The sequence below is a fragment of the Halichoeres trimaculatus genome, unplaced genomic scaffold, assembly GCF_033239565.1.
Source record: "Halichoeres trimaculatus isolate MK-OKI-2021-1 unplaced genomic scaffold, fHalTri1.1 fHalTri1_scaffold_6, whole genome shotgun sequence".
In the NCBI taxonomy this organism is placed as follows: domain Eukaryota; kingdom Metazoa; phylum Chordata; class Actinopteri; order Labriformes; family Labridae; genus Halichoeres; species Halichoeres trimaculatus.
In genome coordinates, this window is record NW_027437184.1 from 4,316,770 (window position 1) to 4,339,836 (window position 23,067).

At 39.2% G+C, this 23,067-nt stretch overlaps 1 protein-coding gene across 1 annotated transcript in view; it reads left to right on the forward strand.

The window, feature by feature from the left end:
* The window catches only part of myo7ab (myosin VIIAb), a 62,006-nt gene that overhangs the window by 21,307 nt on the left and 17,632 nt on the right, over positions 1 to 23,067 (forward strand). Inside the window, exons 16-34 of the mRNA XM_074672203.1 lie at positions 3,568 to 3,674; positions 3,870 to 3,911; positions 6,185 to 6,322; positions 6,942 to 7,100; positions 9,041 to 9,133; positions 10,449 to 10,543; positions 10,727 to 10,811; positions 11,109 to 11,327; positions 15,583 to 15,900; positions 15,977 to 16,186; positions 16,275 to 16,451; positions 17,048 to 17,137; positions 17,848 to 17,975; positions 18,375 to 18,501; positions 18,585 to 18,704; positions 18,858 to 19,031; positions 20,024 to 20,251; positions 22,589 to 22,759; positions 22,905 to 23,022. Of these exons, the coding sequence (XP_074528304.1) occupies positions 3,568 to 3,674; positions 3,870 to 3,911; positions 6,185 to 6,322; positions 6,942 to 7,100; positions 9,041 to 9,133; positions 10,449 to 10,543; positions 10,727 to 10,811; positions 11,109 to 11,327; positions 15,583 to 15,900; positions 15,977 to 16,186; positions 16,275 to 16,451; positions 17,048 to 17,137; positions 17,848 to 17,975; positions 18,375 to 18,501; positions 18,585 to 18,704; positions 18,858 to 19,031; positions 20,024 to 20,251; positions 22,589 to 22,759; positions 22,905 to 23,022 (2,799 nt within the window). The remainder of the gene's footprint in view (positions 1 to 3,567; positions 3,675 to 3,869; positions 3,912 to 6,184; positions 6,323 to 6,941; positions 7,101 to 9,040; positions 9,134 to 10,448; positions 10,544 to 10,726; positions 10,812 to 11,108; positions 11,328 to 15,582; positions 15,901 to 15,976; positions 16,187 to 16,274; positions 16,452 to 17,047; positions 17,138 to 17,847; positions 17,976 to 18,374; positions 18,502 to 18,584; positions 18,705 to 18,857; positions 19,032 to 20,023; positions 20,252 to 22,588; positions 22,760 to 22,904; positions 23,023 to 23,067) is intronic.

A 23,067-nucleotide genomic window follows, 5' to 3' on the forward strand; every position in this document is an offset into this window, starting at 1 on the left:
TTTAAATAACTTGAAATAAGACACTTTTTTGAACTGGTCAAGTGAATGTGGCTCATATGAAGTCTAAAAATACATTTTTCACTGAAAGAAGACAAAAACACTTGGTAAGATATCAGTTTTTGCAGTGCAAAAACCTGCAGCCAAATAACTTGTAGCACTTTGTCGCACCAACTAAGGTTTTTCCTTCTGTCGAAATCAGGGATCTTAAACTCGTGCCATGGAGGGCCAAGAGGCTGCAGGTTTTCTTTCCAACCAAAAACTCCAGCAGCTGATTTCACTGATTACATCACTTTCAAGCAGAGAGCAGGGACTAATCAGTGAAATCATCTGGTGAAGTTTGTGGTTGGAAAGAAAACCTGCAGCCTCTTGGCCCTCCATGGCACGAGTTTGAGGTCCCTGGTCCAAATTCTTGCTTGTGTTGTACGTCGCTTTGGACGAAAGCGTCTCCTAAATGAAACCATAGAACTGCAGAACATTCAACTTATCAGCCCAGAAAAATGTCTTGTTTCAAGTTGTTTAAAGACAAAAATGAGGTCTAGATTGCTGTAACAAGTTAAAAAAAAATCTGCCCATGGAACAAGAAAAAATTGCTAGAAACTCAAATAATGTCTTAACACAAGTAACTCTTCTCTTGTTCCATTTGCAGATTTTTCATTCACATTTTTTTCTTTAAATAACTTGAAACAAGACATTTTTCTGGACTGGTTAGGTGAATGTGGCTCATATTAAGTCTGAAAAGATATTTTCTACTAAACAAAGGACAAAATCACTTGATAAGATTTCTGTTTTTGCAGTGATTTCACTCCTTGTTGCTGGATTGAGCTGCTCTCTTATTACCGCTGAGTGATGCTGCAATTTTCAGTCCGACTCTCAGGAGAGGATTGTGGGAAAATAAAGTTTAGATTAGATGTGCAGAGCATCCAGAACACACTCGACTGAGACAAACCAGAGAAGGTGAAAACACTCACAGGATGGTGTGATATAAAGATACTGTTGGAAAGAAAAGGCTTGAAACTTCTAATTCACCTCTAAGAACTTTTCTTTTTTTGATGCTTTGAAGCTCCTCTCATTGGTTATTGCTCGTCGTACATTAAAGGTATAACAAGCTGAGATCGTGGACTCTGGCTCTGCTGGAAGCTGCTAAAAAGTGGTACCGACACCGCATACCCAGGATTACTTGGACAACTTATAGGTTATGACAAGCCCCGAATTGGGTCAAGCACACACAGCCTTTCCCAACCCGCTGACGGCACATTGGGCTCTAAATTGGGCCTAAAACCGTCTGATGTTGGGCCAGCCTTGGAACAACTGTAGGTCAGCAGTTTTTTTTGTTGCTGTGATCTCAGTTTTAAGTATTTCTGCTGTTAGATCACTCCAGCTTTCATCGGCTTCACTTCTGCTTCATTGACCAGTCTACATTAAGAAACAAGGGTCGGACCTCTTACATCCTCTGTGTCAATGAAAGTGGAGGGTGAACTGGATCAATCTAGTTTTTACATGTTCTTCACAAAACATCTAATGTTAGGGTGTCAACAGAAAAAAATGAAGCCTAACTGTCAGACAGAAAAAGGACAGAAGAGCAGAAGAAAGATAAACAGGAGAGAGATAGAGCACGAGCTAAAGGCTAAAAGGGCTAATCTGTTTGTGCTAATGTTGATTCCAACCCACAGCCAGCAGTTATTCTGCAGTGGTCTGATCAAACTTGAGAGTCTATCAATAAAATGAAGAGTGAGGTTACGTGAGCTCTGATTGGTAGATGACTGGCAGGATGAAACCAGGATTAGCTAACGTCACACAGGATTGGCTAAATATATCTGGCAACCAAACTGCTGTGCGAACTGACAGTTAGCTTGTTGCCACATTAGCCTACAGATACGTCGTAGCACTGGGCTACTAGTAGCGCTACATATAGCCAGCTACTAAACTATGTTAGCTTGTTGTCACGTTTCAAACAACAGCGCTACTTAGCTGTACTGATAAATACCTTAACTTGTCGCGTTGTGTCTGGTAAAAAGTTGACTTGAACAAAGAAAATTTGATCCAAAACAAACCGTGTGTTGTTAAAAGTCACATTTTTAGGAGGTGAGTGTGAGACTCCAGGCCAGAAGGTGGCGCTGCAGGCCAATTAAAACAGATCCTTCTCACAGCATCTTTAAGTCAAATATTTGCTCTGATTTCAGTTTGTTTTTTTCACCTGTCCATGCTGCAGATACATTACATAAGGTAACCTCAAAGCACTTCTGCTTCCCTCAGTACGAAGTCCTTAAGAGATTTCTTTGGAGAAAATGTGAAACTAGTGGAAAGGAAGTCTGTCCTGGTGGAAGTCAGAGCTAACCATACCCTCAAAACCAGTTTCTCCTTCACCTTCACTGTTATTGACAGTTGTTTTAGGAGATCAGGAGCGTGTTTCTTCATGTTGATTGGTCAGTGATGTATAAGAGAAGCTGATGAGAGGAACGCTGATCTAACAGTTGAAATATTTAACATAAGGTCACAGCAATAAAAAAAAGATGAACTACACTTTTTCAAAATGAACATTGCTAGAAATCAGACAATCTCTTGCTTGGTTTCCAGTTTTTGATGCAGTAATGTGCTTTGAGATAACTTATTGTTATCATCAACTTTTAGCATTGGTTAAAATCCCCAATGTTGAGATTTTGGAAGAAAATATCAGGTCTGCTGAAACTCTCGGCTCCTTTATATCCAGGTTTAAGACTCACCTTTTTACAGCTGCCTTAATTAAAGGGTTTTAACAAATTATTTTAATATATTTTTAACTGCACAACTCTGCAACTCTGCACTGCGACATTTATGCCAAGATCTTAAAATCTGTTTTAACCTTCTTTCTTTTTGCTTTGTTAATTTTTTTTGTTGTTGTTTAATGGTTACTTATTGTTTTTAAAAATTTAATTTTATATTCGGGTTTTGTTGTAGCTTATTATTTATTTTATTTTGTTTATTTTATTTTTTGGTTTTATTGTAGCTTATTAATTTTTTAAATTTAATGTATTTAATTTTTTTGTTTTATTGTAAATCATTATTTTTTAATTCAATTTATTTGATTTATTTAATTTTTTTGTTTTATTGTAGATTATTATTTTTGAAATGTAATTTTTTGTTTTATTGAATCTTATTATTTTTATCTGTTTTAATTGTTTTCTTCAAACATGTTTCACTTTGAATTGCCGTGCTTAAATGTTCTATATAAATAAATTTGCCTTATCTTGAATTTTCCTTAATCAACACCTTGTTTCTTCTTCCCAACTTTGTTTTTTATGTTCTCAAAATAGATGTTTTGCCTGAACTTATTCAAGATATTTTATTATTTCCAGTGGTGATAAAACAACAAAGTCTCTTTTCAGTCTCCTTAAATTAAATCTTTGGGCTTTTCATCAGAGGAAATAGTCGTTCAGTGATGCCTGGATTGTTCTGGAGAAGCTTAAAATGTGCATCCATCTTCATGCCCATGATAACTTTATCCGTAAAGATTTGTTAGTGATGAAGCAAGTAAATTTGAGAAAAGGACCAAAAGTCTGAGCAGTTTCTTCCTCTCTGTGGTCTCTGCAGGGTTCCTGGAGAAAAACCGAGACAGCCTCCACACAGACATCATCCAGCTCGTCCACTCCTCCAAGAACAAGTTCATCAAGCAGATCTTCCAGGCAGACGTTGCCATGGTGAGACTAAAACAACCTGATTCTGTTTCTGCTTTCATTCTCCTGATGCCTCACTAACATTTCTCTGCTGCTTTCTGCTTTTTATTTCTGAAGACGTTTCTGCTGAGCCCCTTTAGGTAGCGTGTTCGCTTTCACTAACAATGCTCGCCCTTCCTCTCACTCTTCTCTGTTTCCTGTCTCTTCTTATCGCTTCAGTTTCTGTGTGGCTATCAGCAGCCCAGCACTCCCACTCCCAAGGTAATCAACAGTCTTTAGAAACACAGGTGGTTCACACACCTGCTCCTGTTTTTTGGGCTTTAAACTGAAAAAAACCCAAATGTCCAAAGATCCTCTCACCCAATCCTCAGGCTCCTTCCCGTACCTCAGGAAAAGTCTATTTGTGTCGAAAATCAAAGAGGATGATTTAATGAACAAACATTTCTGAGTGAGGTCCACACTGGAAAAAAATGAAATCTTATCAAGTGTTTTTTTTCTTATTTTCAGTAGAAAATGTCTTTTTAGACTCAATATGAGCCACATTCACCTGACCAGTCCAGAAAAATGTCTTATTTCAAGTTATTTAAAGACAAAAATGAGGCCTGAATTGCTGTAACAAGTTAAAAAAATCTGCCAATGGAACAAGAGAAAAGTTACTTGTATTAAGACATTATTCTAGTTTCAAGCAAATTTTCGAGCAATTTTTTTCTTGTTTTATTGGCAGATTTTTTTACTTGTTACTAGAAGTGTCAAGTAACTTAGTAAAAATATTTTGTTACCTTACTCCAGTAAAAAAATGGGGTATCTATACTTAACTTGAGTAGTTAGTTTTTAGCCAACTTTTGACTTCTACTTTTTACATTTTCTGACAAATTTCTGTACTTTCTACTGTGCACGTTTTAAGAATAGCCTCACTACTCCTGTTTCATTCCAGCTTGCCATCTCTCAAAAACACACATGCTAGAAAAAAATAAAAACCTTTCCTAAAATAGCTGAAACTGCGTTATGAAAGAGTAAATTTGACTGTGGAGGGGTGGAGGGATGGGTACCAAATTGGGAACTTTTGTAGGTACCGACCAAATCCAGTCAAAAGTACTGGGTACCAATTCATGTAAATTCAAAAGGTACCATGTTTAGGTACCTAAACGCATCATTGTGACTATGAGGGAGAGGAAGAGTGGGAGATATCCCACGCTGGACATGAACACAGCATTGCAAGATTAGATGTTTACAAAAAAATGTGTTGTATCATTTTGTATGTGAAAGGTTCCCATCCCTAAATGGATGAGATGTATAAACGTGAAACCTTTCCAACACCCTGTTGGTTGGTACGTGATAAATCTTATCAAGTGTTTTTGTCTTATTTTCAGTAAAAAATTTCTTTCTCTTCTTGATATGAGCCACATTCACTTGACCAGTCCAGAAAATGTCTTGTTTCGAGTTTTTAAAGACTAAAATTAGGTCTGAATTGCTGTAACAAGTGAAAAGAAAAATGTGCCAATGAAACTAGAAAAAAATTATTTGAAAATTACTTAAAACTAAAAAAATGTTTTAATGCAAGTAACTTTTCTCTTCTTCCATTGACAGATTTTTTTTTTACTTGTCACAAGCAATTCAGACCTCATTTTTGTCTTTAAATAACTTGAAAAAAGACATTTTCTGGACTGGTCAGGTGGATGTGGCTCATATTAAGTCTAAAAAGATATTTTCAACTCAGTTTTTTCCAGTTCATGGCACCTGCACATGACACGAATCAGGCCACACTTCAGTAAGGACATAGCGGACATATGTAGCTTAGTATAAAGATGTCCGTGGCAGAGACTCAAGGGGGGGGGGTGAACTAGATGAACTTTAGTCCCCTGTGGCACAGCCTGAGCTTTTGACCTTAATGGAATTTCCCCCTTTAAGTTAATTTTACTTTTATACTTTAAGTAGTTTTGAAACCAGTACTCAAGCTTTTTACCAGTAGTAAAAAGCTTGAGTTGATACTTCAACTTCTACAAAAGTTTAAATCCTGGTGACTTTTCTTCTACTTGAGTTGTGAGTGTGAATACTTTGGACACCTCTGCTTGTTACAAGTGATTCAGAGCTCATTTTTGTCTTTGAATAACTTAAAACAAGACATTTTTCTGGACTGATCAGTTGAATGTGGCTCATATCAAGTGAAATAAGATCATTTCTATTTAAAATAAGACAAAAACACTTGATAAGATTTCAGTTTTTTTGCAGTGCAGTGATGGTTTCTGTTCATCTTTTCTTGAAGGATCCTGGAAAAGAAAAGCACCTGTCAGACGTTTTGTGTTGTCTGTATGTTTGTTTTGTGATGTAGTCAGATTTGTGCACACCCCTCACAGACCCCTAAAAAAAATCCTACACTGTCTATCCTTTACAGTCGTGGATGAGTCAAAGGCCACAAACTTACAGTGGCTACAGTAATCAATGTTTCTTTAATATTTTTTAAAATGTTTGTGTGTGTTTTCCACCCTTCCTTCTGGGTGTGTGTGTGTGTGTGTGTGTTCTGTGTGTGTTTGCAGGGTGTGGAGACCAGGAAGCGCTCCCCCACTCTGAGCAGTCAGTTCAAACGCTCTCTGGAGATGCTGATGAGGACGCTCAGCGTGTGTCAGCCGTTCTTCGTCCGCTGCATCAAACCCAACGAGCTCAAAAGACCCATGGTGAGACAGCTTATATTACAGTGTACATGTTCAACAATAAACAACGATAACAAACATCAACAAACGTGAACAAACTGTCCTCAAAGTGTTGAGTTTACACAGAGAACAAAGACCAACGTGTTAAATTTAAAAGTTGTTTTCTTAACACGGATTATCTCCTAAACTAGTTTTTGGCTGTGAGTTTACTTCCTGGAATCTTTGGTGGCTGTGCTGTTGCCAGGCAACCAGGGGAGACTCCAGGAAGTGCAGGAATCAGGCTAATCCAGCACAAAACTCTGCGTCCTTATGCCTCTGTTTCTTTCATGATCTGATCAAACTTGTTAAAAGTGACGCAGAGCTGTCAGTGAAGATTTATTACATTTTAACAGCGACGTGCTTATTGATCTTTCCTTGAGCTTTGCTTAATAAGCATTCCAGACGCTAATAGCTTCTTATTACACACACTGTAGACATTAGAGAGACAGAAAATAAGGAGAAACCTCCTATTTCTTAGAAAATGACGTGGAATAACTCTAACTGCATGATGTGAGCCTCAAAGTTTTATCTTTCAGAAACTTCTGTTGTTACTCAGGATGTTTTGTTGACTGAGTCCTGCTCCTCTCTGTGTGTTTTCTTTCAGATCTTTGACAGGGAGCTGTGTATCCGTCAGCTGAGATACTCGGGCATGATGGAGACCATCAGGATCAGACGGGCCGGGTACCCCATCAGATACACCTTCATGGAGTTTGTGGACCGTTACAGAGTCCTCATGCCTGGAGTCAAACCGGCTCACATACAGGTCAGAAACAGGAACTCTGCCACCTGTTACGCTTTTAATGTTCTCAGTAAAACAATTTAAAGAAGCTACAAATAACACAGGGTTCCCGCGGATCCTTGAAAAGTCTTAAAAGGCATTTAATTCATAATTCTAAAAATAAGGCCTGAATTGGCATTAAAAAGTCTTAAATCCAAATTTCAAAAGTCTTAAAAATTTGAACACATTGGTAAGATTTATGTTAGTTTGAAGTAAAAAAAATATTAAGTAACATTTATCTATTTTACTAAATAATTTCCTGAATTACTCTCGTGGCAACATCGTGTAATCACACAATAGCGGAACTAAGAAAACGGTGATGTGGTTGCACCAGGAACTTTTAAAGCAGACGCATGTCTTGGTTCTACCTAAGGTGCCTGGAGAGAGAAAAATATTAGGAAAAATTGGCAAAAGAATCCAAAAGTGGCTTTGGAAAATTGATTATGGCAGCAAAATTGTGAATTAAATTTGAAATTAAATTAGAAAAAAACTGTAAAAATTCCAAAAATGGTTGTGACAGTGGATGGGGGCAAAAAAGGCATAAAGTTGCAAAAAAATGGGGTTAAAAAAAGGTAAAAAGTGATGTTTTATGTAAAATAAACATTGGGTTAAAATTGCCTCTAACCCAGGTAACTCATGTGGTGTTTTTGTTTGTTAGTTTTGTTTTGTTTTAACTGTGGTTCGTTGTCGACTTGTTTTTAAATTTGATTTCCAACGTCATTAAAAAGTCTTAAAAAGTCTTAAATTGAACTTGCCTTGAGCTGTAGGAACCCTGTAACAGGATTATAAATACAAAGCCCTTACCGAAGTACTCGTTAGTTTTAGACCAGTATTCTTATTTTTGATTCACATGTTTTTTTTCTTCCCCCTTCCTTCTATTGAGCTGAATATTTTTTGTCCTCCTTAGACCCAGAAAGAAAAAAGTGTAACAATTTCAGATTTTTCTGCATTACATAATTTTCTTTGAAAGTAGCATTCTGCATTTTTTCATAAACTTTTTTTTTGTAATTGATTGTCCTTTGCAGGGGACAGCGGGACTTCCTTACACTAAAAAGTGATCTTCCTTTTGTCATCTTTTTTTTACAGTTTTAAAGGGAAACTAGGAGTGTTTTGTTATCAAAACAAACCAAAAATCATTTATTTACTTTTTAAAAGTTAGCTTGTAACAGTTGTAGCTTGTTTGCTCTCTCTTTTCAAGGTGTTTACATGTCACTAAATCTAGAAAAAAATATTGACAAACCTAAACCTTACCTTTGATTGAGCTATGTTTGTATGTATTTTTGAGTGCGCCAATCCTGTGTCATCTGAAGTTTCCTGAATTTCAGATGAAAAACTAAATCTAGCAAGAAAAAATATTGTTTTAAGCAAGTAAAAAACAAAGTATGACATCAACACTTCTCAAAATACAGTTTAAACACTTGTGTTTTAAGAAACATCCAATATTTAGCTTTAAAAGCATTCATATAAATCTGATAACTTTATTTCCTTACGTTTATAAAACACAGAGGTCGGTGTGTCTGTCTTTCCCCATTTGGGAAAGATGGGTCTTTTGTTACATTGGATAAACTCTGACAAATCAAATATCACTGGAAAACCCAGGATGCCCTCTAAAGAGCACAACAGGTTTAATCTTTGTAGATGATTTTGTTTTTTAAATAAAGCTCTGAAAGTGACGTCCTCTACAGAGGACAAGACGGTTATGATGGTGAAGTGAAATGAGGTGAACAGGACGTTACTTTGAGGATGTTGACCTAGCTTAAGTTTATGGGTGTTAAACCAGGTCGGTTATGATGCAACACATTAGGTTTTGCTATCTGATCAATACTATAATGAAAAACAAAATAAATCAGCGTCATCTCACTGATGAAACAACAAAAAAGGATGTGTTACCTTCTGGTCACATTTATCTGTCTGTCTTCTTCCAGGACGACCTGCGAGGGACCTGCCAGATGATCGTCCAGGCTCGGCTGGGGAGATATGAAGACTGGCAGATTGGAAAGACCAAGATTTTCCTCAAGGTTTTTTTTTTTTCTTTTATTACGAAGCATTTAGTTTTCTGAGCAAGTCATCAAGAAATTAAACTCCATCTTAAAACGATAACACTTTGCAGATTAAAAAAATGGGATAGGGAAGCAGGGGTAAGGATCTCAGTGGAAGTTTGGGAAAAAATTTGCAGTTTTCAATGTTCATGTCTTCTGAGGCTGCTCCAAACTGACTTTGTACTGGGAAGAAACCCACAAAACACTTGAAAAAATATTCAACACTCAAATACGACTGAATTTTGAAGGTCTTTGTCTGGGTTATATTGTTTACATAAAAGAGAGTAAAAAAAAGTGACTGCAGGTCCTCCTGGCAGCTAGCAAAAAGTCCATCACTCAAAAATGGCTCAGTCCTCTACCACCTACAAGAGATGACTCTGGTTTGAACAAACGGACCTACAATCTAAGGCAGGGGTGGCCAACCTGTGGCTAATCTAAAATATTAATGTACTGATGCCAACATTGGGATCAGTATTGATCAATATTTGGGTAATTAGATCGATACTTAAGTTTCATTTTCTTTTGTCTACATGCACTCCTCTCAACTGCTCATGTGCTCATTGCTATCTAGATAGATACATAGATAGATAGATGGATGGATGAATAGATAGATAGATAGATAGATAGATAGATAGATAGATAGATAGATAGATAGATAGATAGATAGATAGATAGATAGATAGATGGATAGATAGATGGATGGATGAATAAATAGATAGATAGATAGATAGATAGATAGATAGATAGATAGATAGATAGATAGATAGATAGATAGATAGATAGATAGATAGATAGATAGATAGAAAGACAGACCTTGGCTCTTTCCCAGTAAAAACAGAAATTTGACTTTTACACAGCTCCAAACACACAAACGCAATAAATCTCGCTTTGAAAATTGGGAATTTATTGATTTTCATTTTGTGTCATTTCGTTTATGTGTGAGAGGAAATGCGTTTGTAAGACCACTTACAACCAGTCAGAGACCAAAAACCACAAAGTTTACTGTGATACTACAAAAAGCCACATTACACACACGGTCTTCTTTCGTCTGAACCCTAAACTTCCTTTTGATATCAGTGAAGCTCCTTTAATCACTACCAAAAACAGTTTCAGAGACAGATTATGCATTCCTTTGCATTATTCCAGCTCCAATTTCCTCTTCTGTTGGAGGTCCTGGATGTTGGGATCTCCAAAATATCTTACATTTACATTTCAGGGCAGTAGTCCTCTTCCTGCCACCGCTTCATCACATCTTTTTTATTTGCTCCCCGTTCTCTGTTCTCCGTCCCTGCAGGACCACCACGACATGCAGCTGGAGATCGAGAGGGACACAGCCATTACTGACAAGGTCATCCTCATCCAGAAGGCTGTACGCGGACTCAGAGAGAGGTAAGACAAAGCTTCTCTCAAACCAAGGAAGCAGAGATTTGTCAGGCTCACTGCAAACCAGCTGTTTGTGTAAATGGTGTGTTGTTCAGGGTCCTTGTTTTTACATTCTCTTTAAGTGGTTTTGAAAAAGTTGAGATGGTGTTATTATTTATTTTTGAATATTTATCACGTGTTTCTTTGTAGGGCTTATTTTCTAAAACTGAGGAGTGCCACGACTTTTGTCCAGAAGGTGTGGAGAGGTTATCGATGCAGGAGGAACTACAGAATCGTGAGTCTTTTTCAACAACACAGAGATTAACCAGAGAGCAGAGCGCTTTTTTTTTAACTTATTTGTTAATATTTAATTCTATTTCCACATTTATTTTTTGTGTTTATTTTATTTTTTGAATTTATTTATTTATTTATTTTATGTTATTTTATTTAATTTTAATTTTATCTTATTTAATTTTAATTTTATTTTATTTAGATTTTATTTTATCTTATTTTATTTTTGTCTTTATTTTTGTTTTATTTTGGAGTTTTCATTCTGAATTTGAAATCCCAACCTGCTTTATTCCTCCCTCAGATGAAGTGTGGCTTCCTGCGGCTCCAGGCGGTCTACAGAGCGAGGAGGTTCTACAAGAGCTACCAGCTGACCCGCCTTAACGTCACCTTCATTCAGGCCCGCTGTCGGGGCTTCCTGGTCCGGCAGTCGTTCTGGCGGCGGCTGCGAGCCGTGTTGACTCTTCAGGCCTACACCAGGGGCATGATCGCCAGACGGCTCTGCCTGAGGCTCAGGGCAGAGGTAATGAGCTACGTTTACTACGTCTAACTGTTTCACTGTGCCTACCCGTCAGAGGGAGACGGTTTCTGGTGCTGAGGGCAGACATGGGACAGAAGCTAATGCCTTAATCTGATGAATTATTCAAGCCAAACTCAACGTGAAGGCTTTGTATCACTGGTTGCAAACCCTAAAAGATAGCTTTGATCTTTGGCTCTGTTTGTTTGATCATTTCCTTTCTGATGGGAACCTGTCTTTGGTGTTTATGTGAAGCTATGACCAGTTGGTAGAGCTTAGCTTAGCATAAGATTAGAAACTGAGGTCCAAAGCGTAAAAAGTTAAATTTTCGTTTGACTGTTGAAGTCTGAATTCTGTGGAGTTTGCTCTTTCTTCAGTTTCTGGTCTCCGTGCTAAGCTAAGTGGTCGTGAGCTTTTGGTGGTGCTGTGCTGCAGCTTCACATCATTATTTTTACCTCAGTGTTGCCTTTTCTCATCAGTTTATAGAAAAGAAAGTGAATACAGATAGTTAGGTTACAAAAGCGTGACAAAATTTCAATATCAAATCTCTGGGAGCTTATTTTAGGTAGGGTAAGGAGACTTAAAGGTAGAGTCTGAAGGAATAATCCTGCTCAATCATCTCCTCTGGGCCTGTATACATGTGTGTCAGTGTCTGTGTCTGCTTCAGCCCCCTCCTCTGCCTGTTTGTTGATGTTTTGTATCCGGATGTTTCTGAGCAGACAATGGACGTGGTTACCTCAGCAAATCCCAGAGCGTCCAATGTGCAAGTGACTTTGCGTGTTGAAAATAGCAGCTGGAATAAGCTATCCTGAGCGGCTACAATAGTGGATGTAGCATGAAAAAAAGAAAAACGCAACTAAAGAAAAACAAAACCCCAAACAGGTAACGTTTTTTCCTGAATAAGGGTGAAGCTTGGCTCGACTTTTGCTCGCTTTGGTAACTTGAAGAGCAGCACAAAATAAACAGCGTGAGTAACCTTTCTGCTAACCAGGTATGTGTCAAATACTCATGATTAGCTTGTGCTAACATGCCAAGTCAGGTGCACAGCTCTCTAGTCTCTCCTATGTAGGAACATGATACTACCAGGGGTAGGTACCGACCGTATTCTGGCGACTGCGAAGTACCAGGTACCAATTCACGTAAAATCAAAAGTTACCAAATTTAGGTATCTAAATGCATCCTTGTGATTATGAGGGAGTGGAAGAATAGATTTTCAATGCTCAACCACACAGCATTGCAAGTGCATATATTGAAAAATAAATATGTTAAATTGAAAGGAATTAAAATTTTATCATTAAAAAAATTGTTTTTTTTACCGCATAAACACACAGAAGTACCGAAAATTGGTACTGTTGAGTACCGATACTGAATGCCATGTACCGGGAATCGATTCCGTATCGCAATAATGTGTAAGGTACCCATCCCTAGATGCTACAGACGGTTGCTGGGCTAGTGAGTGTGTTCACCTAGCTTTAGTCGGGGGCATAGACTGTATAATTAATGGACTTAGTCTCCTCGACGTCTCTTGTCTGTTTCTGAAACAGAGTTTTGAAGCATATCGGCTATTGCAGCCATATTGGAAGTGACGGGGGCTTCGAGCACAGCTATTCAGTCACGTGAGCTGAGCTGTGCCTCTGATTGGGCGAGCTCACTATCTTAATATCCTCTGAACCACCAAGCCGGAAAAAATCTCCCCCGTACAGTGTGTGCCGATAGTAAAATTAGCAACTTAGACAGGAGACGTTTTTTGAACCAGGCTGTAAACAGGTTAATTTCTGCGGTGAAAATGTTTTTTTTTTGGCTTGGTGTGTTTGTGACCTCAAGCACTCCTGGAGCCAGCCTCAAGCGGACACTCGAGAAACAGCGGATTTTAGCACTTCCGCATTGTCTCATATTCTTAGACCGGAGGTTGCTGCTTGGTCGTGAGTGTGTGCTGCCGCTGGCACTGAGCCAAGGAGGAGGAGCCCAGTTTGAATGTTGTTTACTAACAAGTAATGAAAACTCCTGCAGACCATACCTTTACTATGTACCCACAGAGAGAATGTCATTCAAAGGAACAAATAAATAAGAAAAAGCTCCAGTTGATAATAGATAAATAAAATCGTGTCATGTTCAGCCAATGAAACCAATGACTTGGTGACATCACCTGTATCTGATCTTTATCATGAACTTACCTGATGATGTGAATCGCAGCACAGCTCCAACATATTTAGACCCATGTTTTCCTGGTTTTCCTTTCAAAACATCTGCTGTAATGACGAATGGGTGTTTAAGACTCAGTTTTTACTGGCTTAAAAAAAAAAACACACACACACTTGAACATTACGTCAAGTGTACAACATAAAAAAAATTAAATATTTCATGTAAGTAAATGTAGTCCCTCCTCCAAGACATATGCATTACAAAAAACTTAAATCTTATTGAGTGTTTTTGTCTTAATTTGAGTAAATATTATCTTTTTATACTTGATAGGAGCCACATTCAACTGATCAGTCCAGAAAATGTCTTTTTTTTTTTGGGTTATTTAAAGACAAAATGAGGTCTGAATTGCTTAAAACAAGTTTAAAAAATCTGAAAAAAATGCTAGAAAATAAGCTTAAAACTAGAATAATGTCTTAATGCAAGTAACTTTTCTCTTGTTCCATTGGCAGACTGTTTAACTTGTTACAAAAAAATCCGACCTCATTTTTGTTTTTAACTGAATTGAAACAAGACATTTTTCTGGACGTATCAGGTGAATGTGGCTCAAATTAAGGCTAAAAAGACATTTTTTACTGAAATTAAGACAAAAACACTTGATAAGATTTCAGTTTTTTCCAGTGCTGTTTCTAAAATGCTTTATAAATAAAGTCGAGTTGAGTAAGTCACTTAAATAGGGCAAATTCTTCAGTTGATATGAGAAGCAGTGCTTTGTTGCATGGCAACACTGATGAGGGATTCTAGAATTCTGTGTCCTAGAATGATGAAAGACTCTTAAAGAGACGGTAACGGAAGTGTTTCAGAGACAGGCTGAAATTAAGGTTTTTAAAAACAACATTCTGATTTTTTTTTTAGCTGTAAATCATGTGAAGCTACCTAAAGCTATTAAAGGGACAGTATGAGCGCTAAAAAATATCCCATTATGCATTACTGATACAGAAGCAGGGTTCCTGTGGATCCTTAAAAAAGTTATTGAATTAATGAATCTAAAAACAAGGCCTTAGATGGCCTTAAAATGTCTTAAATTGATCTTTAAATGTCTTAAAAATGTTAACACATGTTAGTATGGTTGTAAATTGTCCCGGATTTTTTTACGCAGTGTTGAAATATGACATGTAAGAGTTAGAAGAAAAAATCATGAAAGAGAGACATGCTCCCTTATAAAATCTTGTATTTTTTCATATGTTAAGGTGGAACACTACAAAACTGGGATGTTTCAGCTCCTAGATTTCACTATCACAGAGTCTTTATCATTAACAGGCCTTAATAAATCCTTCATCCAAACTTTCAGGATAAAAACAATGAAGAAAATGTCTTTATGTGCTGCTTGCCTTGATGATCTCACCATCTTACCTCTTCTTTAAAGCTCCTCTTGATGGACATGTTTGAACCTGGTTGCATGTCTGTGTTTTAACTGTGAACTGAGTTTGTAAGAATGTCTGAACTGTTGGTCAAAATGACATTTTTCTGCTGCCACTGTTCACACTGTCTCTCTCTTCTGTTCTGACAGAAAACACTGAATAAATTATACTTTTGTAAATGTTTGTACTAATGTCAGTTTGTCATCAGCTTGATGAGATGTAGCGAGCTCTCTGAGGAAACATGGAGTAGTCTTATTTAGCAGGTCTGCAGTTTCCAGACTGATCCAGGAAGAAGAAGTTGAGTGGGTGAGCTTTGGGAAGCAGCTCCAGTGTGAACCAGAGGCAGCTTCTGTTACATGTTGTCATTTTTCTTTGCTTGTGTTGTTGAGACTCGGACCTCGAGGCTTTACTGGTTCCCTGACTAGTGGATCTGTAGAAATGTAGACTCTGCCAGTAGAGGGATAAAAGTCTGGTGTAGTTTATTTTCTTGGTTGTCGTCTGGTCATATTTTCGTAGAGTCACAACAGCAGAAAGTCGATTATCTGTCAGCACAGATAATAAAATATGCCCCCTCACTTTTCACTTTCTCTGCTCATGCTTTGGTCTGTGAAGCAGAAACAGACCCACTGACCACTTTTCCTCTCTACCTGCCTCTGTGTCCCCTCCTCCTCCTCCTCTTCCTCCTCTTCCTCCCCTCGCAGCTGCGGCATCGGCAGGAAGCCGAGCGCCAGCGCCTGGCCGAAGAGGAGCAGCTGCGAAACCTGATGACGGCTCGGCGGGCCAAGGCGGAGGCCGAGAGGAAACACCAGGAGCGGCTGGTCCAACTGGCCCAGCAGCAGGAGGAGCGGGAGCGGGAGGAGAGGGAGGAGGCCAGGAGGAAGAAGGAGCTGGTGGAGCAGATGGAGCGGGAGAAGGAGCAGCCCGTGGACCACTCCGACATGGTGGACCGCATGTTCGGGTTTCTGGGGAACACTGGACCTTTGCCCAACCAGGATGGACAGGCTCCTGCTGGTTTTGAGGTACGTGGTCTTGGGTTTTGTAGTTTTCTGAAAGCACCAAAGTGAACTCTGAGTTTCTGTATTTTTTGTGGTTTAGGACCTGGAGAACACTCCTCAAGGAGTGGAAAACGAAGAGGAGGAGCTGAATGAAGGTCTGCCGTTACCTGAGGAGGAAGACGAGGATTTGTCTGAGTACAAGTTCTCCAAGTTTGCAGCCACGTACTTTCAGGGCGTTTCCACTCACACGTACATCAGACGACCCCTGAAACAACCTCTGCTGTTCCACGAGGACGAAGGAGACCAGCTGGTGAGAAACTGAAACACTTTGACACATTATCTGAAAATCAGAGAGCACGTTTAGGACTGCTGGTTTTAACACCCTCTGCTGTTTCCAGGCTGCATTAGCGGTGTGGATCACCGTGCTGAGGTTCATGGGAGACCTCCCAGAGCCCAAATGTCAGATGGTGATTAACGACGGGAGTGAAAAGATCCCTGTCATGACCAAGATCTACGAAACTCTGGGAAAGAGGACGTACAAGAGGGAGCTGCAGGAGCTGCAGGTGGAAGGAGAGGTGAGAGGGAAATGATGAACTCAACAGGAATTTTAGAAGCTACGGTCTAAAAGTGTGACATTCAATCACACTCTGTGTTAATTTCTTTTTCTATTTATTTTATTTTATTTTATTTTATTATTTTTATTTTTTTATTTTTTATTTTTTTTGGGGGGGGGGATTTTTCTCCTTTATTTATTTATTTTTCCTTTTTTTCCTTTCTTGTTTATTTTCTAATTTTTCATTTTTTCATTTGTTGTTAATTCTTTTCTTTTTTCCTTTTTTGTTTATTTTTTTATTTTGTTTAATTTTTTGTTTATTTTTTCCTTTTTCCCTTTTTTATTTTTTGTTTATTTTTTCTTTTTATCCTTTTTTGATTTTTTTCTTTATTTTCCTTCTTTTTATTTTTTATTTACCTTTTTTTATTTATTTATTTATTTTAATCCTTTTTTTATCATTTTTTTTCCTTTTTTGTTTTTTTTTTTCCTTTTTTTGATTTTTTTTTTTCCTTTTTTGTTTTTGTTTTTTCTATTTTATTTATTAATTATATTTCCCCATGGGGATTAATAAAGTATTTCTGATTCTGATTCTGATTCTGATTGTGTTTGTGTTTACAGAACAGTTCCATCGACGGACAGAAGAGGAACAGCATCAGACATAAACTTGTGTCTCTCACCCTAAAGAGGAAAACAAAGATCACAGAGGAGGTGAAAATCAATCCAACATCTTAACCAGTTAACAGGATATTAACTAGCTATTTGACTTTTTGGCTAAATACAGAAAGTGGTCTGATCATTTTTTACGCTCAGTAACTCTTCACACAGGTTTTCATGGTCTAAGAGGCAAAATTTCAGTTTTCTCACCGATAAGTGATTACTTTCAGAAATGTAATCAGCCCTAATTTTTTTGTGCTGTAAACTCATCCAACAGTTTCATCATCCCTTACTAACAGTGGATGCACTGATATTAGCATCAAACATGGGTGGACATTTTGGAAAAAAATTCACATCACAATTTTAAATCACAGTCAAGGTTTTTGTATTTAGATTATTAAGACTATTTTGCATGTTACTTAACAGTATGAAAAAGAACTCACCTGTTTAAATCCAAAGCTCTGAATGGAAAGGAAGGATGAAAGATCATTTATGATGGTATTTTTCAAACACCTTTCTTTATTTAGGTAAACAATTTAGCAAACTTGTGCCAAGTAGCGTTAAAAGAAAATTCTAGTTTCTAGTCGTACTTTTTTTTTTTTTTTTTACTTGATTCAAAAGGAAAATTAACTTGAACTCAACATTAAAGAGAGGTGCCCACTTGCTAACTAACAGCTAGCTTATCAAGACAGCATCGAAACACATTCAAAAAAGACACCCCTCAGACCAGAGAGCTGAAGTTAAAGGGTTTTTTTCTGGGACAGGTGACCCGTCGGTTCACGGAGGGGGACTATGGAGTACAGGGGAACAGCATGTTGGAGGACAGACCAACCTCCAACCTGGAGAAACTTCACTTCATCATCGGCAACGGCATCCTGCGACCAGCTCTAAGGTGAGATAACCTTAGATTAAAATCCATCTACAGATGAAATACAGGCAGAAACTCTCAGGGAGCTCACAGCTTCACTTAGAAATGAAGGAGTCCCAATTTAAGGGACATTATCCAAGAAAATCCAAATGCCCACCGAAACTCTTTCCTATTTTGAGAAAAATATGTTTCACACCAAGCTCTTGCCTTCAAGGAAGAGTCTTGGACATAATTTTGAGACGTTCTCTATTAAAGGAAGCTTTATGAACGTGTCCCTGATGCTTTGTGTCAGACTTTTCCTGTGATCGCTGAAACAGCTTCTTTTAGCATCTCTGAGTTGATGCACTTTGATGCAGAGTTGCTGATTCCTGCAGGTTGAATCATTGGGTCTGATTGATTTTCTGTCCCTTTCACTGGTTTCAGGGATGAGATCTACTGTCAGATCTGCAAACAGCTCACTCAGAATCCCTCAAAGAGCAGTCACGCCCGAGGCTGGATCCTGCTGTCTCTCTGCGTCGGCTGCTTCGCTCCGTCTGAGAAGTTTGTCAAAGTAAGAAAACTTTTAAAGGTCTGTTCACTCACTTTTATCAAATACCAAACTGTAACACTGCTTGTTTTCCTCTCTGTTGTCAGTATTTACGGACTTTTCTAATAAACGGTCCTCCTGGTTATGCTCCATATTGTGAGGAACGCTTGAGGAGGACTTTCGTCAACCGCACGAGGACCCAGCCTCCGTCCTGGTTGGAGTTACAGGTTCAGATTTCATCTGTTTTTGTCTTAAAATTCCGACTTTGTAAATAAAAATCTGTCCAGTTGGCAGAGGGAGAAACTTTCCAGAAATAAAGAGTTTTAAGTCTTTGTCCTGAAGTGTTGAAGCTTGACACGTCTGACACGTCTGCCCCTCAGGCCACTAAATCAAAGAAGCCCATCATGCTCCCGGTCACGTTCATGGACGGCACCACAAAGACTCTCCTGGCTGATTCAGCCACGACTGCCAGCGAGCTCTGCAACGCCCTCGCAGACAAAATCAACCTGGGAGATCGCTTCGGCTTCTCGCTGTACATCGCTCTGTTTGATAAGGTGGGAAAAAAACTCTGATACTGACCTTTTGGTCAAGCTTCACTTCTTACAAACGGTAGATTAACTCGTGAAACCGTCTCCTCTCAGCAAGGTTATAATAGTTTTGGATTTGTCTTTATAGTTTAGTTTTAGTTAGTTTTGACATTTTTTTTCCATTACAGTTTAGTTTTAATTAGTTTTGGAGCGGGCATTCCTAGTTTTTATTTAGTTTTGATTTTTGCAACAAGGCTTAGTTTTAGTTTTAGTTTAGTTTCAGTCTAGTTTTAGTTTTTCATACTTTATTAACCAGGTGCAGGATTCAAAAAGGTCAGAGTAAATATTTTTTAATGCTGTTTATTTTCAAGTCCAACATAGTGATCACTGCTCAGTCAATGCTGATACTGAACTGTTGGCTGCTGCCTTAAACACAAGAAAATAATATAAACTCAATATATAAAAATGTAAGCATAAATTATATAAAAATAATGTTAACCTAAATTACATAAAATTAATATAAACTAAAACTATATAAAACGATATAATATGAGCTTAAATATTTAGAAACTTGGACTCTAACAAGAAAGACAGACTTAAATACAATTAAAGTCAGACTCACATGAAATTAAACTATTACAGATAGTCTGATTCATCGCTCTATACAGAGCACAGCCAGTCAGTGCAGTTAACAAGCACGTCCCAGTACGTCGCTGTGATGGTGCCGTACGGCGCTGACAACTGCCGAAAACTGTCGTAAAATTGGTTGGGAAAATGTGTCGGATTAATTTAAATCCTAAAGGCTATTAATATTGTCAAAAACTAAAACTAAGGGCATTTTGACTATAATTTTAGTTAGTTTCAGTTAGTTTTGTGAACACAAGATACAGTTTTAGTTTACGTATCGTTTTTGTTTTCTTTTTTAGTTTTTATAAGTAAGAGTTAACTGCAATGTATTTTAAATTTTAGTTTTTGTTTTTAGTTTCGTTTTAGTTAACTATTATAACCTTGCCTCTCAGGTGTCATCTTTAGGCAGCGGTAGCGACCACGTCATGGACGCTGTCTCCCAGTGCGAGCAGTACGCTAAGGAGCAGGGCGCCCAGGAGAGAAACGCCCCCTGGAGGCTGTTCTTCAGGAAGGAGATCTTCAACCCTTGGCACAACCCGTCTGAAGACTACGTGGCTACAAACCTCATCTACCAGCAGATCGTCAGAGGGGTGAAGTTTGGAGAGTATCGCTGTGAGAGGGTGAGTCTGGTTTGTGCTAAATGATCCAAATTCAGAGCCGGTCATGGATTGAAACTGGATTCTCCAGCAGGATCTGGTTTACAGGAACTCTTTTCTTGGTTTCACTTGTAGCAGGGTTTTAAGCTCTGTTTCTACCAAGCGGTTCAGTTCAGTACGTAGGGATGGGTACCTTTGACAACTGAAACGATATGGTACCAATGCCTGGTACCTGGCAATGGGTGTTGGTACTAAACTGTACCAATTTTTGGTACTTTCGTGTGTTTCTGTGGTAATAAATAAAACATTTTTAATAGGAAAATCTCAACATATAAACTTTCAGTGCTGTGTTTGTGTCCATCATGGAAAATAGTCTACTCTTCCACTCTCTCACAGTCACAAGGATGTGTTTAGGTACCTAAACATGGTAACATTTGATTTTTCATGAATCGGTACTCTGTATTTCAGATAGACATTGGTCAACCGTTGAAAGTACATAATTCAGTACCTACCCCAATCAGTACGTCACACATTTATTGGCATTTCCTCTGACTAATCCCGAGTCAGATCCCTAATTAAACAAGCGAAGCTGTCCCACTTTTTGACACCCTTCCATAGCTGTGCCAGACTAAACCGATCCGATCCCGGTTTCATTTCTCAGACACTTTTGTCCAAAGCGACGTACCACACAAGCAAGAATTTAGACAGAAGGAAAAACCTAGCTATTGCGACAAAAGTGCTACAAGTTTTTCAGGAGTTGGCAATAATCTAGCCAACTAAGCACAATTAATTGCTGCAACAATATACTCCAACCTTCAACAACATTCAGTAGTTAGTGCTGAAAATTCACTAAAGCTGCGTTTCCACCAAGCAGTCCGGGTCGGTTCAGTACGGTTTGGGACAGTTAAGTCTGATCCTGTTTGTGTTTCCACAGCAAACAGTGCCCTCTCCTGGTGGGCGGCGTGTAAGCCGGATGCAGAAAGCTGCAGCTGGTAAACAATAGCCAGTAGCAGCTTACCCCGCTATTAAATCCAACAAAGAAGAAAACGCGACACAGTAAACAAAGAGCACGGATGGAAGACATGCAGCATTTCGTCCCCCCTGTGATTTTCATGAAACTCTCTGTTACAAAGAACAATCAAGCTTCGTTTCAGAGAAGTCTGTGAGCCGCCAGGAGAAATGCAGCCGCTGTCGGGGTAAGTGACGATTCTTTTGACCAATCAACAGTCTGCAGTGTGTTGCTCCACCTTCTGAGAGCGGATCGGTTCAGTCTGGCACCCATACGGAAGGGTCCCAAAAAAGTGGGACGGCTCGTCTCGGTTTTTAGGGATCTGTCCCGGGATGAGTCAGTGGAAACGCCGCTAAAAGCGCACCGTACCGAGACGACCCGACCCGGACTGCTTGGTGGAAACACGGCTTAAGAGCTGAGTCTGAGACCTTCTGACTCATTCTCCCCCTGAGGACAAAGAGGAGAAGGCTCAGATTAAGGACCTAAGTGTTCCCTGAACAGATGAGTCTTCAGACATCTCTTAAAGTAGAAAGGGACTCTGTGGATCATATAGAGTTTGATAATTCATTCACCATTTGGGAACAACTGAGGAGAAGAGTCTGGCAAGAGATTTGGAGCCGTGCTGGGCTGGGAGCACCAGACGTCTTTCACAAGCAGAGCCTCGTGGGTCAGAAAGAGTGTAGACCTGGATGAGGGACCCCAAGTAGGCAGGAGCTGTTCTTATTTGTTTGTAAGCCAGAAGAAGAGCTTTGAATTTGATTGGAGCTGACACTGGACGCCAGTGAAGAGAGATTAACAGTGGGGTGACGTGTGCTGTTTTGGGCTGGTTAGAGACCAGGACACCCAGATTTCTGACAGAGTTTGTTGCACAAGTTGATTGGAATCCAGCGGGAACTGGTCTGTGGTTGAACACCGCAGTCCGTTGATTGGCTGAAAGAATCGTCACTTCCTGTGAGACAGCGGCTGCTGTGTTTCTCCTGGCGGCTCACAGTCTTCTCTGAAACAAAGCTTGATTGCACTTTTTAACAAAGAGCCACATGGAAACCACAAAGAAGACGAATTGCTGGATGTCTTCTATCATTGCTTTTTGTGTACTGTGTCGCAATTTTCTTCTTCATTGGTTTATTATTGGGTTACACTGTGTCGGCCTGCTATGTCGTCACGCTATTATGTATCTGATGCAGCTATCAGCATCTGGCTTACATCCCACCTACCACAAGGGGGCACAGTTGCCTGTGGAGCAGGCTTAACTGATCCATCTCGTACCACACCGTACTGATCTAAACTGCTGGGTGAAAAACGAGGCCTCACTGTCCTGGTTGTCCCGTCTCTCTGATGTGTCTTTGTAACAGGAGGAGGACCTGGCAGAGCTGGCCTCTCAGCAGTACTACGTGGATTACGGCTCTGAGATCCTTCAAGATCGCCTGCTCAGCCTCATCCCCTCTTACATCCCAGACAGAGAAATAACCTCGACTAAGACCGCAGAGAAGTGGGCTCAGCTCATCATCAGCGCCCACAAAAAGGTACCTGCTGCTGTAAACAACAGAGATGACACGTAGGAAAGCTCCTCATCGCTGTCAGGGGCATCTTAACATCCCCAAAACCTCTGCTGCAGAAAATAAAACTGATTTAACCCGTACTTCAGTGACTGATCCCAGCTTTGTGCAGGGATTACACACCAAACGGAGGCTGAACATGCAGAGGGTGAAGGAGGACGTGGTGGATTTCGCTCGCTTAAAGTGGCCTTTACTCTTCTCACGCTTCTATGAGGCCTTCAAATTCTCTGGTGGGTAAAACACAATCTCCATCAGTTAAATACGACAGCATGGAC